General features: G+C 36.6%; 1 protein-coding gene across 1 annotated transcript in view; it reads left to right on the forward strand.

The window, feature by feature from the left end:
- The first annotated feature begins 3,718 nt into the window (after nt 1–3,718).
- LOC307129454 (interleukin-1 receptor type 1) overlaps nt 3,719–19,136 on the forward strand; it is a 47,105-nt gene continuing 31,687 nt past the window's right edge. Inside the window, exons 1-4 of the mRNA XM_079821881.1 lie at nt 3,719–4,005; nt 13,033–13,119; nt 17,753–17,830; nt 18,078–18,330. Of these exons, the coding sequence (XP_079678007.1) occupies nt 17,755–17,830; nt 18,078–18,330 (329 nt within the window). The 5' untranslated portion in view covers nt 3,719–4,005; nt 13,033–13,119; nt 17,753–17,754. The remainder of the gene's footprint in view (nt 4,006–13,032; nt 13,120–17,752; nt 17,831–18,077; nt 18,331–19,136) is intronic.

Genomic DNA, 19,136 nt, shown 5'->3' on the forward strand with positions numbered 1-19,136 from the left:
CTCAGAGAACACTCAAGAGTAACGCTCAGAGAACACTCAAGAGTAACGCTCAGGGAACACTCAAGAGTAACCCACAGAGAACAATCAAGAGTAACGCTCAGAGAACACTCAAGAGTTACGCTCAGAGATCACTCAAGAGTAACGCTCAGAGAACACTCAAGAGTAACGCTCAGAGAACACTCAAGAGTAACCCTCAGAGAACACTCAAGAGTAACGCTCAGAGAACACTCAAGAGTAACGCTCAGAGAACACTCAAGAGTAACACTCAGAGAACCCTCAAGAGTAACGCTCAGAGAACACTCAAGAGTAACGCTCAGAGAACACTCAAGAGTAACGCTCAGAGAACACTCAAGAGTAACGCTCAGAGAACACTCAAGAGTAACACTCAGAGAACACTCAAGAGTAACGCTCAGAGAACACTCAAGAGTAACACTCAGAGATCACTCAAGAGTAACGCTCAGAGAACACTCAAGAGTAACGCTCAGAGAACACTCAAGAGTAACGCTCAGAGATCACTCAAGAGTAACGCTCAGAGAACACTCAAGAGTAACGCTCAGAGAACACTCAAGAGTAACGCTCAGAGAACACTCAAGAGTAACGCTCAGAGAACACTCAAGAGTAACCCTCAGAGAACACTCAAGAGTAACGCTCAGAGAACACTCAAGAGTAACACTCAGAGAACACTCAAGAGTAACCCTCAGAGAACACTCAAGAGTAACGCTCAGAGAACACTCAAGAGTAACACTCAGAGAACACTCAAGAGTAACCCTCAGAGATCACTCAAGAGTAACGCTCAGAGAACACTCAAGAGTAACGCTCAGAGAACACTCAAGAGTAACGCTCAGAGAACACTCAAGAGTAACACTCAGAGAACACTCAAGAGTAACGCTCAGAGAACACTCAAGAGTAACACTCAGAGAACACTCAAGAGTAACACTCAGAGAACACTCAAGAGTAACACTCAGAGAACACTCAAGAGTAACGCTCAGAGAACACTCAAGAGTAACCCTCAGAGAACACTCAAGAGTAACCCTCAGAGAACACTCAAGAGTAACGCTCAGAGAACACTCAAGAGTAACGCTCAGAGAACACTCAAGAGTAACCCTCAGAGAACACTCAAGAGTAACACTCAGAGAACACTCAAGAGTAACACTCAGAGAACACTCAAGAGTAACGCTCAGAGAACACTCAAGAGTAACGCTCAGAGAACACTCAAGAGTAACGCTCAGAGAACACTCAAGAGTAACGCTCAGAGAACACTCAAGAGTAACGCTCAGAGAACACTCAAGAGTAACGCTCAGAGAACACTCAAGAGTAACGCTCAGAGAACACTCAAGAGTAACGCTCAGAGAACACTCAAGAGTAACGCTCAGAGAACACTCAAGAGTAACCCTCAGAGAACACTCAAGAGTAACGCTCAGAGAACACTCAAGAGTAACGCTCAGAGAACACTCAAGAGTAACCCTCAGAGAACACTCAAGAGTAACACTCAGAGAACACTCAAGAGTAACACTCAGAGAACACTCAAGAGTAACGCTCAGAGAACACTCAAGAGTAACGCTCAGAGAACACTCAAGAGTAACGCTCAGAGAACACTCAAGAGTAACGCTCAGAGAACACTCAAGAGTAACACTCAGAGAACACTCAAGAGTAACGCTCAGAGAACACTCAAGAGTAACGCTCAGAGAACACTCAAGAGTAACGCTCAGAGAACACTCAAGAGTAACGCTCAGAGAACACTCAAGAGTAACCCTCAGAGAACACTCAAGAGTAACCCTCAGAGAACACTCAAGAGTAACGCTCAGAGAACACTCAAGAGTAACGCTCAGAGAACACTCAAGAGTAACACTCAGAGAACACTCAAGAGTAACGCTCAGAGAACACTCAAGAGTAACGCTCAGAGAACACTCAAGAGTAACGCTCAGAGAACACTCAAGAGTAACGCTCAGAGAACACTCAAGAGCAATGCTCACATAATGTTTGCAGAATGATACAATGTAATGTTTTGCTTCATGCTCAAATAAGCAGGGAAATTTTTCAAATGTCTAAAGTTCAGCAATAATGTTTTATCTGGCGTATGACTTATGGCTAAAATAAATGCAAACACAAAACACACATCTGAGAAGACACTCACAGGCAGTATTTTTCCTCAGTGCTTGCGGACAGAGAGTGAGGAATCATGGGAGAGGAGCAGAATCTGACTCGTCCTGTCCAGCGGTCTGGAGGAAAAGTGCTTGAGCATGACGAGGCCCTGCAGACGAAGAAAAAAGGATTTATTTCTATATTATATAACAACAGGAAGCGGGAGGTTGTTTTCCCAGGCCTCTAATGAATCCCCCGCTGATGATCAACAATATTTAAACACACACATTCCGACAGAAATATGAGAGTCTTGGTACACACAGAACAGAGAGTGAGTGGACAGACTCCTGAAGGACAGCAGAAGTGAGCTCAGATCAGGGAATCTGAAGGTCGTAGAGGATCTGCACGTTTTTTTTTCAAATTTTCTTCTTCTAATATTATAATGTTCCAGCCCCTAAAATGCAGACGGACCAAACCTGGACGTTTTGTCCCAAATAATAATAGAATTTCAATATTTGCATTCAACTCAAACTTCATATATGGTCTAAAAGCTTCCTCTACTCTTAATGAAACAAATATCTATTTTTTAAGTTTTGTCTCACATGCCAAACGTATGCTTCAGATTTACTTCATCTTTTTTTGTTAATTCTTCATTTGTTTATCTTGTTTATTTGCACTATTGAAAATGTTTTTGATTGTATGCTTGGTGTTCTTTTTTTACTCATATTTTCCTATCACATGTTTTAGTAATCATCATAAATTAGGTATCATCGGATGTTGCGTTACCATGGAAATCTAAATTCTTCTAGCAGGCTCCTCCCCTAGTGTCAGGTTTCATATTTCAGAATTTATTTTACCTACTTTATAATCAAAACCTTCTCTAATCTTGACAAAACACATATCGTCGGAAAGCCCTGAGTCTCAAAGGTTTGTTTTGTGATAGAAGTGATATTTGGACAGAAATGTATTAATGTGTTGCAAGAGAATGCATCACAAAAATCTATGAAATGTGTCTGACACCCGGTGGATATTTTGGGTACAGCGCCTCAACAAAATCTCATGGGAGCTTCAGTTTTTTTTACAGTTTTTTTTACATTTTCAAATTTCAACTTCAAGTTTGGAACACAACTTGGTTAGATAAATGTATAGTAATTTTAGAGTAAAATTATTTTGTAAAATATATATTTTATATAAAATAAAAATATTTAGTATAGTTTCATTTACAGTCAATTGAAACTTCCATAACATACTTTCACTTTTTTGAAGTGCATTCTAATCTGTGGAGTGTCTTCTTTAAAATAAGGTCTATATTCCAAAGCATTGTTGAATTACAGACATTTAGGTTTGGATAGAGCATTAAACAAATGAAGAAGTGCCTGCTTTACATGCACATTTATGCATTTAGCAGATGTAACATGTTCTTTGTATTGTATATCGACTGTATTGTCTCATTGCTTACAGAAGTGCAGATGTGCAGTTGCTGGTAAAGCCAGCTCTAGCTCACCGAAAGCGCTTCTTCTGCCCCCTGCAGGACTGAGGCTCTTACTGCACTGATCAGGTTAGAGTTAGCTTCAGCACCTTCACCTTAAAACATTGTTAGGTTGTTAAATAAGCAGTTTTGTCAAAGTGACTCAATGATTCACTTTCAGTGACAGCAGCATCAGCTCGACTCAAACCCCCGCCTCTGCGCGCGCGCTCATTGCGCAACTCTTGGAGAGGAAGCTTCCCAAACGCTCAAAGGATATTGCAAAACCTGCTTTTCCTGTGACTATGGAGAAGTGGCACGACAGATCTGCGATACACGGGTTCTCTAGGCTCCGATGAAGACAGGCTGTCTCTCTCAGATCAGCGGGTGTACATGACTGGAGCACTGAGCGCGATTTAGTGAAGGGAAACATGTTGTCTCGGGAAGAAGGACTGTAGGTAAGAGCTAGACTTCCTCACTGTCTGATCCTCATTTATATCCATGCCTGGACTTTTGTGCGTGGGCTTGTTGTGTTCCTGCATTTGCTCTGTAAACATGAGGAGGACAAATCCTTACATTTAACTTCATGAATGAATAAACATTCCTGTCAGCGCTGGGATTCCCCTTACGAACATTTACCATGGTTTTACTACAGTAAAAGTCTAGTAACCATGTTTTTTTTGTTGTTGTTTTTTGGCTAATTGATTACCATTTATATAACCACAGCTTTACCACAAATACCATGGTTAAACTATAGTTAGAGTAGCAAAATCGTGGTTCATTTGTGGTTTAACTATGTTTGTTGGTTTTATTTGTAGTAAACCCATGGTTCATTTTCGTAAGGGTCAAACTGCAGGCAAACGTTTGGACACTCTTTTTATAAAGCCTTAAAAATACACCACATATGCAGTTGTGTGCAAAAAAAGTGGTCTAATTTGAACAAATGAAAACTCTTATGTTTGTTCTCCGTTCATGAGGTGCATCATGGGATGCTTTAAACTGTTTTGCTGGAGCCACTGATGCTTGTGTTCTTCGTTGCATGGAAAAAATCAAACAGAGACCAATTTAAATGATTGCATTAGTTTTAGCACTAGTTCCAGCCGTTTACGCAGAAGCTCAGATGGAAAGGTCTGTAAGATCACGTGAAGCACAGGACGGTGATGGCCAGTCACGGATGATTCAGGGTTTATTTGCACAATATAAACTGACTCAGATGTTATGGAGACCTGAACCCATGTTGAACTCACGGTCGTATACACAATGGTTTTAATTCTTATATAATTTCTTCATTTAGCCTAATTTTACATCAAGTTTATTACCAGACAGACCAATCAAATGAAAAGGGACTGGTGTAAATAACCCTAACCACACTGAAGCGTTCCATCATTCATCCGATCATAATTTCACACACATGTTATATTCACGTTTATGTCTTTAAATGGTTTCGAAAGGCCTGTTTTATAGAAAGCCCTTGTGTAATGAAGGTGGTGCAATGTGCGCATTCAGTGCGTGTTCGGACTGAGCCAGAGGAGGCTTCGCTATGGCAAGCCCTTTACACCTTTATTCATGCACTGGGCTTATTATTGAGAGCAACACTAGTTAAAACTCGAACTCTTCATATCTGTAATTGTATTTTCACTGGTGAAATGTCTCCATAGGCTGCCATTCAAATGCAGTTGTTGATATCAAGAATTGATTTCTTACCATTTCTTACAATTTCACAAATCAGAAATACAATTCTTACTATTACTTTATTTTTATATATCAGTAATTACACTGTTACTAGTAAAACTGTATATTCTTGATATCAACAATTTAATTGCTACTAATTAAATTGTGTAAATTTCTGACATTTTGAATGTGATTGTCACTAGTAAGAAAAACATGTTGGTAACACTTTACTGAAGGGGTGTGCATAAGACTGACATGACACCTTCATAATAATGACATGACACATTCATAATAAGGACATGACACACATCATGAATATGAAGGAGAACTACTGTCATTAAGTGTCATTCGCTCAATTATGTCATTTTTAATGCAAAGATGACATTGTTTGCGATATCTTTGTCATGACAACTTGACATTACCAAGACAACATAACAACATAACATGTCATAAATCTTTTTTTCAGTGGTACAAGTTGAATTTGTCATTAAAATGTCATTAAGTGCACTGTAGAAAATTCTAAGCTTGTACAAAAAAAAAAACTTGGTACTAATTTCCCCTAGCTTTTTCTAGTTTACTCAACTTTTGTAAATAACAGTTATACTAACTGAAAATAAGTTGTTTGTGATACAACTGAGTCAACTTAACATTGTTTGTTTTCTGAACTGTTCTATAGCAAATCTTTTTTAGTTGAGCCAATTTAAAAAAAATTGTCTGTAGAACTCAATGTCTAAAGTTGAGTGAACAAAAAAATGCTAAGGGAAATTAGTACTAAGAAATACTACGTTAGATAAACTACAAAAACTTTGCCGAAGTCAAAAACTGAAAAGAGTGAGTCAAGACAATGTTAACTAAACATTTATTCCAAAATGCATCAAGACATTTTTTTAAAAACAATTTGTACAGCCTTTTGTAGTCAATACAATGCTATTAGAATTACTATTAAAAGGTACAGTTAACTCAAAAATGATAGTTCTCTCATCATGTATTCCCTTATGTCTCAAACTCATATGACTTCCTTTCTTCTGCAGAACACACACAAAGCTCCAGTGGTTTAATCTCTGCCTTCTAGAGCAATACAATCAGTTTTGGATAAGAAACATATTCAAATATTAGTCTATTACATCTTGACATCTGACTGTATTGCTTCAGAACACCTGGATTAAATTACTATACTCTGTCAAATTATTTTATAATAGCGTCGTGAATATTTTTCAGTTCAAAGTTTCCTAAACAGTTAATTACAGCATCCCACACATTTATATTTTCTTGAAATGCTTTTTTACATGATGGATTAGTCTAGCTAAGACACATCATAATGTCGAACGCCTGACCTGTGCCACTCTATCATTCTGAGTTTTAATTTCCTCTATGACGCCATATTTTAGGTCAAGAAAAATATTTATGACACCGTTATAAAATAATTTGACAGAGTATTAACACTTAATTTGGATAATATTTAATATTTTAATACTTAAGTTTGATAATGAATCTCCTATGTCATGTTTATGACAGGTTATGATGTCTTGGTAATGTCAAGTTGTTATAACAAAGACATCTCAAATAATGTCATCTTTGCAGTAAAAATGACATAATTGAGCGAATGACACTTATTGACAGTTGTCATAAACATGCATAAAAAACTCCTTCATATTCATGACGTGTCATGTCCTTATTATGAAGGTGTCATGTCAGTCTTATGCACACCCCTTCAAGTAAAGTGTTACCAACATTTTAGATATCTGAAATTTCTTTTAATTGCTGATATCAGAAATAACAAATGTAAAATGTTGAAATATATTTACAGATATCAAGAATTAACATTTCAACATGTGCTTGAGTTCTTGATATCAAGAATTTTTTACACTGTAAAATCTCATTAGTTAGACTTATTATTATTATTATTATTATTACTTATTACTTATTTTAAAAAAAGCATGCAAACCAATCGCCAAGTAAAGTGAAACAGGAATAGTGTGTTTGTGCTGACAAATGCTTAGTTAGTAAAGTTCACTTACACAAGAGCTCTAGAGACTAAAGAACTGAGAGAACTTGATCATTTACTACAGATTTACTCTTGACTTAGTAAAGCTCCCATTGGTGTGTTTGGATGCTGATGTTGAAGTGTGTGTGTGTGTGTGTGTGTGTGTGTGTGTGTGTGTGTGTGTGTGTGTGTGTGTGTGTGTGTGTGTGTGTGTGTGTGTGTGTGTGTGTGTGTGTGTGTGTGTGTGTGTGTGTGTGTGTGTGTGTGTGTGTGTGTGTGTGTGTGTGTGACTCAAGATGCGCAAATATAACATAAATCACCCACATATATCAACCCAATTAAACGTTTCACAAGGTGTTTATGACGTAAGCATTAGCAGTGAAATTGTAAGTGATCATTACACAACATGAAGGGAAGTATTACATGTTGCTTTTAATCTCTGACTAAATCATGAACTTAATTATTCAGTCAGAAGCTATAGGTCAACTTTTAAAAGCAACACATTTATTACTTCTCTTCCTCTGAACCCAAATTTCTGTGATTTATTGTTGCATGGATAGGAAGAGAATTACAATAATATGAATGTCTAATGGAACACTGATCCCCATAATGGCGAGGGCTTCACTCAAACCAATCAATTCATCTTAACTCAGGTTTTCTGAGTAAACAAGGCATAGTATGAGAATAGTACAGATTACTAGATTTTTACAATTACGTTAAGACATTAAGTAAAGTTAACTATTTTTTTAAAGTGTCCGAGCAACAGTGTAACTATTGATATCAAAAATGATGATTTTTAAATGGAATTTTAACTAGTAAGAAATTAACTCTTGATATCAACAATTGAATTTGAATGGCAGTTTACACACTAAAGCAATGCTGGGTTAAAAACAACCATTTCTGGGTTATTTGGCAACCCAGCTCTGGGTCAATATTGGACAGAACACATGCTGGGTTATTTTTACAGAGCTTGTTGGGTTTTATACATGAACGCATATGCTGGGTTGTTTTTTGAAAGTGCTGGGTCAGTCTATTTGATATTGAAGGGTTTTCATTTTAAATAATACATATACACTCTAAAATCTCTGTTATATTTATATAGGACAGGAGCAGTTCATATACAATATTTTTTATTCAATGGCAAGTCAGTCTTTTACAGTCATAAAATACTCTGAAACATTAACATTAGTAAATGTTTTAGGACGTGACCGGAGCAGCAACAGCAGCCGATGGGAATCTGTGGGAAGAAAACTGCCATCAGTAGCTGTTCCAGTTCATTCAATCACAGTCTTATATATTCATTTTTTAAAAGTTGCATGAAACAGCTTTACCTTGTGCCATCTCATCTGTCAGACATTTAAGTTTCAACCCGTCCTGGTGACGCTGGTGTGTCGTTCGGCTAGCGTTCCCAGCAGACGTTAGCAGTGTTCATTTCATTGACGAATAATTTTCGTCATAATTTTCGTCAACGACCTTTGACTAACCCTTATGAACTAATGCCGATGAATAATGACAATGTTTACTTTACGATGTTTATATAGTAATATATTTTAGACGGTTGTAACAATGCATATTTGATCTCCCTCAACTGAACTTGAATGAGCTCCTGCAACTGCAATAGAGACGCAGACATTTCAAAATAAGAGTCCTGGTGTATTTCCAGCTTGTTTATCATTAAAAGTCACGCATTATATATTCGTTTTTGCTTACAAAATAAACTGTGTATATAATTCCCACTTAATTCATTGTCAGGAGGAAAGACCAGTATTTGACACATATTCAATAAAGTATCAGGGTTATAATAGTTCACTAAAACCATTAAAAAAAATCTTCATTACTTGAAATTAAATCAATATTAACTGAAATAAAAAAATAAACAAACTTATTTGAAGCTTTAGCTTAACCTGATATGGCCTACTGACTAAAACAGAAATACAAAGTTATAAAAACTATATAGATGTTTTTGAAAAACAAATAAAAAAGTGAATTTAGCTCTATTTTGTGTATTTTTTATGTCAAAAACAAAATGATGTCAAAATGTCAGTTTAAGTGACAGTCGGTTATGTGACGCTTAAATGCTTAATGTATTACAATTGAACTAAACTCATTAGATTCAACAGCTGAGTTACAGAAAAACTGGGTAAAAATATTAAAAATAACCCAATAAAATGACCCAGCAGGCTGAACCTAGAGTGTATGGTGAGATTTAACTAGTGAAAATACAATTACAGATGTCAAGAGTTGTAGTTTTTACTAGTGGAAATGTAATTCCTGATATCAAGAATTCATATCCTGGGAATGAATAAGCGTTAAAGGGGCTTGCCATAGTGGCTCAGCTCTCGGTGTTTGTGGAACCGTCAGCTCTCTCTCTCTGATGGAAATACTGTAATTTACTGGTTAAGTTGTGCTTCACCCTGTCAGGAAGTGGTTGAGCGGTTATAATGATGTGGCATGTTGGAATGAGCTTTCTCAGGTCACTAATGCTCACTAACGACAGGGCTTCGTCGTCATTTCTCAAACCCAGTGCCACCCACACCTTTACTGTACTGGGCGATCAGGTTCCTGGTTCCTTCGGGTCGTCCATCAGCAGTCATTAGCTCTTTATTTTTCCACTTCTTAGCAGAAATTGTCAAACCGGATTGAAAATATTTGTGTGAATCAACCCAAAATTATGCAACACGCCTTTAAGAGTCACAGGGTGTTCTTAGAGCACAAACCACCATTGAAATGTAAAGCAATTTTCCACACACATATCAGGATTTATACACACAAACTAATGGAGAAACAGAATGAGTTTAATATACACATTTAGACTCTCATTAATGGAGTTAAACACATCATTTCCCTGAAGATGAACAAAATACAGTCAGTGCTTAGTTCAATGAGTTCATATATTCACAGATTCCAACTTTCCAGGTCAATAACTCGTTGTTAAAACACATCTTTAATGTAGACAACAAGATACAACCTAATTCTTCAAACGAGCATTATAGTATAAGAGACGAGTCCGAAGTGCAAAACCCGAAAAGCGTTACTATAAAGCCATTAATTCAATATTACACACTGTAGTGTCTCCAAATCCAGTTTACACTTCATCTGTCTCCTGCTGGTCATACTACAACATTTAGTTTGATCAAATGTGCCTTTGCGTAATGTTAGGGTAGAGCGGGGGAAAACACCCGCCTTAAGGAAATGTGACATTACAGTGAAACAACTGTATATATATATATATATATTTATATTCCTTATAAATAACATATGCTCTCAAACTACAGACTTCACTATTCATCTATCATACATTACTGTGATATCCTGCAGAACAATATTCTCTTAAACGCTTGTTTACTAATATCTGAAAATGATAGCGTTTAGCGTGTAATCCTCTTCTCTTCAAATACAGCTGGGGCCTGTTTCAGAAAGGAGGTTCAACCAACTCTGAGTTTAAACCTGAACTCTGAGTTGACTTACTCTGAGATGGGAAACTCTGAGTTTTGGGTTTCTGAACAGCTGAATTGAGGTAGTTCAATCAACTCTGAGTAGACTGACTCTGAGTTAAGCTCATGCACTCCAACTATGAAAAGCCACGATCAATGGAGCTCGGAAATTACGATTCACCATGGCAACAGCACCCAACAAAAAGACGTTTGCATACTTCTGGGTCAATACACAAGTTTAATTCTTAATTATTTTAATTAAGTTTAATTTTCATGGTATCCAAAAGGCAAACAAAGAATGTGACAGCAGCTAAAAAAAAAAAAAAAAAAAAAACATAATTCAATCAGGAAAAGCTTTAAGCATAAAATGTTCATGGGTGTAGGTTTAATGACTTTACAAACATTTGACATATTAAATAAATATCATTCAGTGTCCAATGTGCAGCAGCTCTTCCCACATAGACCCTTTTCACAGACTGTGATGACGTGTTTTAATGGTCATCAATATCGTACATCCTGCAACGTTTTTTGTATTTTTTTTTTATGTATGTACATTTATAACACTAATACTTTGTATTATATTACTTTTGCATCAAATTACAAAAATCAAGTTACCGCTGCTGTGAGAGTGTTTCTAATACAGTGTCTATGGGAGTGATGGTTAAAATTAACAACTTTCTCTCTTTTCACTGCAGTTATCAATCTTACTTTAATTTTTCCATCTTTTTGAAAGTTGTGAAATCACTATTGTGGAGTTTTTCTTTTGCTATTTGAGCAAATGGAGACACAAAAATATATATATTTAATGTATTCTCTCATTCACCGCTATAAGAGTTAACCCTATGACGACTTCAGCTTCGGAAACCCAGAAATGTGTAAAGGGTCTGTGCTCTTTTCACATAATGAAATGTTCTCTGATCCCACCTGTTACATTTATTAATCAGGGTAATGACATTAATATTTGACTTCTACTCAGGCCAGAGTAAATCCAGCCTCAATCCAGCCAAACACCAGCACCACTGACAGATGAAGAGGAGATGGAGGAAGAATATTAACACCCAACAGGAAAAAAGAATAAAGTATTTGTAGGAAATAAAGATGACTATAAAAATGTAAATAAATGCTGTGGTGGTAGTTATGGCATATATCTTGTACTACCATCTGGCAGCATCCTTCCATTCCATACAATAATCCGTTTTCAGAAAGTGTGATGATGGGAATATATGAGTGTCATAAATGCGTCCAACCACTGGAAATCCTAAAGGAAATTCTAATTATCAGGGTTACTTCTAGAGGATTATCAAGTGAACGTCAGGATCCTGTAGAAAAGGACATGCCATTTTTGTCACTTTGACAGTGTCCTCATGATGAAAATATGAGCAATGAATGTTCCTGCAAAGAATTCTTTTCTTACTTTGTATTTTTGTCAAGTGGCAGATAATTTAATTTGTTTTAAGTAAACTTTGCTTACTTTAGATTTAGATTAAATTTATAATTTTTTTTATATTTATACTTGAAATACGACCAAAATACTCAGTAAGAAAAGCATTTGTGGCGTTTGAATGAATGAATAAAGTATTTAAACACTGCTGGTGCTTTAAAAAGGGGGAGGAGAAAAAAAGAAACTCTGGGTTTACCAAAGAAAACCTGCTTCTGACCAGGTTAGGTTCACAGAGTAAGTTACCCTGGTAACTGACTCTGAGTATAAGTTACCTCTCTTTCAGAAACGGGCTTGGCTTACCCTGCTTTCTCGGGTTTGACATACCTCCCATTCTGAAACAGAAAACCCAGAGTTTCCCTTATTTCAGGGTTAACCTACTCAGAGTTTTCACTTAACCTCCTTTCTGAAACAGGCCCCTGCTGGTGTCAGCTTCCCCAGATTTGTTTATCCCTGTTGTCAAGCGTAGTGCATAGCAACAGTGAAAATGTATCTTGACTTCCTCTAGTGGTTATTTTGCGAAAAACACGTGGGGGGCGTTTTTTAATTTTTTTATAATTATAATAAATATTCAGCTAACATCACTGTAATGTTCACACATCACTGCTTTCCTGCTGCTTATACCACAACACCTATTAATAGATAAATAGCAATAGATAAAATGTCTTTTTACATAATTCTTATGATTATTTATTATGAAATAAAATCAATACCTTCATTGTTAATACAAAAAATATTGTGAATGAGGCGGAATCGTGTCCATCGCGTGGCGCAAAACGTGTGTATCGCGCCGCAGGACCTCCAGAAGTTTCTGTCTGGGTTTGGACTATATTCATTTATATATGAACCCACCCTAATGTCTTCCCCTCCAGCAGGTCCCTTTAGGAGCTCCGTGGTTTAGGGTTGTTTGAGTGTTGTGATGAGCTACAGGCTCATGATATTTCCTGTTTAATTGCAGAGATCAGGACACGCCCTGCTGATGATGTCACACAGTAACGTCATGACCAATCCCGCTGTATCTGAAGCATAGAGTTAGACGGAAACGGTAAGAATTGCATTAATGTGTTATTTTGAGTCAGATGATTATATTTACCCTGAAAAAAATGAGGCTTACTGTTTTCCATTAAAAATATATAAACATCCTGAATCATACTGTGTGCTAACCTTACAGGAGAAGCTGCGTGTACATTTTATTTGTTTAAAACGATTAAAAATACTATTTGGCCAGTGTGGAAAATAATAAGAATAACTCTGAAAAGTATGCCTATTTTATACAATTTTGCTTTTACCTGTGTTTTGATCAGGGCTTAAAAACGGAAAAAAATATCAATGGGTTCACTCCGAGCAGAATCGATATTTTAGCGTTTCCGTTTTTGCGTTCCTCATTAAACATTACTGTTCCGAAAACGGCTTGATTTGAAAAAATAACGGTTAATAATGTTATTTTAATTTAGCCTATACTTTAAACAAATATGTATAAATAAAGACTTATAAGTATATATATATTTTTATTTTTATTTTTTATTTTTTCACTCAATAATAATATAACACATGATAATTAAACTTGAATATTTATTTCATAACATTTTTAAAACCACAACAGAAACACATGCATTAATTACAGAATAAACAGCGGGACAAATATTGAGCTGTTTTAATGGAGCTGAAAGTGGCTCTACAGGGAGTGCAGAATTATTAGGCACGTTGATTTTCTGATCATATTTATTTTCCAGGCACATTTGACCAATTCCAAACCACAGTAATCCTAATAACTACTATTGATTTAGTATTTAATAATGTATAAGTGATATATAATTGTTCATGAAGGCTGGAAATGAAAAACACCTTATATTCAGGTGTGCAGAATTATTAGGCATGTTTTCTTTTACAGATAAATTGAGCCAAAAAAGAGATTTAACTCAGACTGAAAAGTCAAAAAGTATTAAATGCCCATGAGAGGATGCAATACTAATGCAATACTAGACATTGCAGTTAAGGCATGACCATTGGACAGTGAAATGCTCGTTGGGTCAGCAGGATCTGACAAAAACAGGTGGTGAAGAAAAGACACCTGTTAACTGCAAAAGAATGAAGAATTAAGGTGAAGAATTAAGGGTGAAACCATCAGGAACCCTTTAGTCTCCAGCGCCACCATTTTCCAGAGCTGAACCTACCTGGAGTCTCCAGAAGTGAAGGTGTCAGGATCTCAGAGACTTCAGTTAGGTAAAGAATCCTAAAAAATGACCCCCACTAGATAAGAATCATAAGCTGAAGTGTTGTAAAATACATGAAGAAGGTTTTTTTATAGGCTTTATGGACAGATAGGTTGAGAGTGACTCTTGAAGGACCAGCACCACATCCTCTAGTACCACTGTTTGAAGAATTCATCTTCCAGAATCTGGCAGTACGTTTTGGGAGTTCATTTTTAGTCCATCCCTGCAAAACGGACTTCAGGATGGACTAAAATGAACTCCCAAAACGTACTGCCAGATTCTGGAAGATGAATTCTTCAAACAGTGGTACTAGAGGATGTGGTGCTGGTCCTTCAAGAGTCACTCTCAACCTATCTGTCCATAAAGCCTAACATTCCATAAAAGAAAACATGCCTAATAATTCTGCACACCTGAATATAAGGTGATTTTCATTTCCAGCCTTCATGAACAATTATATATCAATTATACATTATTAAATACTACATCAATAGTAGTTATTAGGATTACTGTGGTTTGGAATTGGTCAAATGTGCCTGGAAAAAAAATATGATCAGAAAATCAACGTGCCTAATAATTCTGCACTCCCTGTAAATGCCTATTCTTTTCAGAAGAGGGAGAACATTCTTTGTACATCACTTTTTTTTCAACACGACTTGTTTTAAAAATTGCATGAATAAAGAATAAATAAACTGGATAACCATTGCTCTTTTAATGCTGCTAATTTCAAAGCAAACACTGCACAACACATCCATCCCATAATCAAACTCAGTCAGCTAATAAAGCTTGATCATTTAATGCAATATAACACCATTTAATACGAAGCATCAGCCGTCTATATAGAAAACATAGAGCTGTATTGGCCATCTGAAAGACTATAGGACAAATGTTTGATAGATGCTATAGCCTACTTAGGCTTAAACAGAATCCACAAACTAGCCTAAATCAGACTATTAGAGCTTAAAGTCCGTACTGCTTATTTAAACATACGAAAAGAATGTCGGTAGATTCACAGATGACATTTCACTCTCGCTTGATCCGTCACAGCACATGCTGCACTACTCTATTCATGATTGGGCACTGCCAGATTAAAATATTAAAGAGAACGATAAAATAACATTATTAACCGGTTAATGTCATTTCAAATTAACGTTTCTGTTCAGAACCATTCAAATTGATTTTGATTTCGTTTTTGTTCCTCTTAAAATTTCGTTCGTTTCTGGTTTTCGTTTTCGTTCCTTGAACCGGTTCAGAGCCCTGGTTTTGATATATTTATTGTAAAAAAAGCATAGGAAATGATTTTAGCAATGTAATGTGACTATATGAGTCTGTATCTCATATTTCCCTAATATATGGTACCGTTAAAAACGGTGTCACGGGGATGGGAATATGCGTATGGAAATGATATGCAGATGAGGGAATTCATAGCGTTGAGCAAGAGACAGATCACCCAAAAAGGAAAATCTTGGTAAAGAAAAACAGTATTTTAATGTGAGGACGAAAAAACAAATATTTTCAAAATCCTCTTAAAATGAAAAGATCCCTTTGAATTGATCCGCATGGCAGGCCGGTTTGATTAGGAAGAGGAAAATCCGGGATAATAAACTCATCATGCTCATTAATGGTGAAGTGAATATGTTCCATCAGCAGTTACTCGCTCATTTCCCACCGGGGTCATGCAGGCCATCTGAGATCCTGTTTAAGTGCAGCACGTTCCCTTTTACTCTCACTTTCATTCCTCAAATTCCCAGTTTTTGTGCTGAGCAAGCACATGCAGTTCCTTCGAAACGTCTCCTCTTTTAAAGAAGCGAAGACTCTTGTGTAAGAACGACGCTCAGTTTTCTTCAGCACTTCCCATGGAGAAGAGGGAAGCGAGTAGAAATATCACCAGGACTGGCAGATTTTGCAATCTCGTTTTCAAAAATGTCTATCTTGTGTTTTTATCTGTTCTCTTCAACCTTTATTTGCTGATCTGACACGAGACAATAAAGCTGAATATTGTGCGCCACGTCAGTTTAGTGCGTTTGTGTGTCTCAGTTTATTTGTATAGACAGGAGGTTTATTAATATATGAGAAAATCTCATGTTTTTGTGACTCAGGGTTGACCTTTGGAGTTTGCGTCTCGAACACTGTTGACTTCCAGTAAACATGAGGTTCAAAGATCAGCAAACATGACTGACGCCAGAAAGGCCTGGATATTATTCTGCAAGATTATATACCGGAAAACCTGCAAATAACACGGACATTTCAAATCGATAACACGCTTTTGAGTGATCAGTTAGATGTTGATATTGATTATTAATATCTACTGTAATCTTCTAAATCTAAATACCCACTCAAAAAATGATACGTTGCATTTACTTAATTTTCTTAAGGCAACAGGTTCCATGAATTTAATTAACATTGTTTGTTTATTTCAGTAAACTTAAGTTTTTTACATAGGGTTAATTCAATGCCATTTATTTAAATCAGGTTAACATTCTTAATTTTGTCCAAAACTATTCAATTTAATTATCCTAAAATTAATAGAAAAAACCAAAACAAGTAATCCAGTTTAATTGATTATTTTTATTTAGTGAAACACTATTTTTACAACATTTTACAAAACCGTTTACAAGATCTTGTTGGCCGGCCAGACGATGGTTTTGTTACATCCATGGCCCAAAGTAGTTGTGTTTAATTATTAGAACAGCTTTAGTTGTTATTAGCAGGTCCTGACCCCAAACACACACTCTACTTCACCACAATAACCTCCACAAACACTAACACACACTTTTAAATATCACTGAAAAAAATTATTATAGCCCGATTAAATTAAGCATAATTAATTAGTGCTTGTTTAAATAATTTAAATTTAGTTTTTTGATTTTAATAAAAAAAAAAATATATTGGTTTTATGGGAATTGCATGTGTTTTTGTTTAAATTGAGATAAAATGAATTGATTGCGACCACTTACGATATTTTTTAGTAAATTCAACGAATCATTTTTTTTCAGTGTACCAATATAACAGAACATTAAGCATTAAAAAGTCTCTCCATTTTCTCATCTTGTTAAAAACGCAGCTCTTTATTTAAACATCTACTCTCCGAATTCAGCCCCTTTGCAAAGCATGATGGGAAGTGAAAGTCTTGTTTGATTGAAACGTGATATGTCAAAATGAAAACATCAAGTTATGTCAAAGATTAACGGTTTTTAGTCAGTTTAACATGAATCAATTACATTTGAGCCAGAAACCTGATATAATTGAGTTAAATCAACATGAATTGCTTAAATAAAGTGAACAGCATCATAAAATCATGTTTTGAGTGTATGCTTGTTTATGATAACAGGCTATGAATGTCTAATTTCTTAAATTCAACCCTTCAGTAGTTTGTTTTTCATCCTTTCCATTTCTGAATGTCACATACACACATTTATTCTTGTAGTTATTCATTTGAACTCTATGTTAATTCTTCGCTCTCTCCAGATATGGGTCGGTTGTCCCTGGTTTTCCTGCTCACTTTCCTTCAGGAAACCGAATGTGCCGTAATATCAGATAAGAACGGTAAGAAGTTTCCCTTGTTAACTTTATTCTGTCTGAATGATATCATACACTGATGCTTGTAAATGAAATTAAACTCTAGCTCGTGTGCTTTATTGTGAATTATGATCCATACATGTGGTTTGTCCTTTTTTGTGTTTGTAGTTTTAAAATCTAAAGCAGTTGGTGCAGATGAGCCTGGTTGTGTGTGTGTAGTTGAGTTTCTTCACCAGCTCTTGCAGATGTTCTAGATTGTTCTCCTTCTCAACAGAATCCTGCAAGGACTTTGGCCTGGCGTACGAGCGGATGTTCGCGACCCCCGGAGAGTCGCCGCTGCTGGAGTGTCCACTGCAGATCCAGCATCTCTTCAAACCTGCAGAAACGCTGTATAATGTGACCTGGTACGATATGAGAAGCGGCTCGGAGATCGCAGACGGGCACCCGAGCGTCTCGCTCACAGGAACATCGCTGTGGTTCCTCAACGTCAGCCAGCAGAACCAGGGAACCTACGCATGTGTGGTCAGGTACGAACTCTGTGTTTATCGATGATGCTCTTGGGAGGTTCCAGTTCTCTGGCATTAAGGGTTAGTTCAGCCAAAAATGTAAATTGTGTCATTAATGACTGAGCCTCATGTGGTTGGACACCCGTCAGACCTCCGTTCATCTTCAGACACAAATGAAGATATTTTAGTGTAAATCTGATGCTCTGAAAGGCCTCCATTGGCTCAACTTTACACTCTCAAGACCCTTAAAAGACACTAAAGACTAAAGTTACAAAGTCCATCTCACTACAGCGGCTCTACAATAACTTTATGAAGACGAGAATAGTTTCTGTGCGCAAAAAAACCCTAAATAACGACTTACATAGTGATGATGATTTCAAAACACGGCCTCATGAAGCTTCGAAGCGTTATGAATCAGTGAGTCGATTCAGCGGTTCAGAGCGTTATGAGTCAGTGAGTCTATTCAGCGGTTCAGAACGTTATGAATCAGTGATTCGATTCAGCGGTTTGAATCGCCAAATTTCAGCAGTTTGGCGGTTTGACACGCGATCCAAATTATGATTCGACTCACTGATTCATAACGCTCTGAACTGCTGAATCGACTCACTGATTCATAACGCTCTGAACCGCTGAATCGACTCACTGATTCATAACGCTTCGAAGCTTCATGATGCCGTGTTTTGAAATCGTCATCACTTTATAAGTCGTTATTTAAGGTTTTTTTGCGCACAAAAACTATTGTCGCCGATTCATAAAGTTATTGTAGAGCCGCTGTAGTGAGATGGACTTTGTAACTTTAGTCTTTAGTGTCTTTTAAGGGTCTTGAG

Source organism: Gobio gobio (genome assembly GCF_949357685.1).
Source record: "Gobio gobio genome assembly, chromosome: 7".
Classification (NCBI taxonomy): domain Eukaryota; kingdom Metazoa; phylum Chordata; class Actinopteri; order Cypriniformes; family Gobionidae; genus Gobio; species Gobio gobio.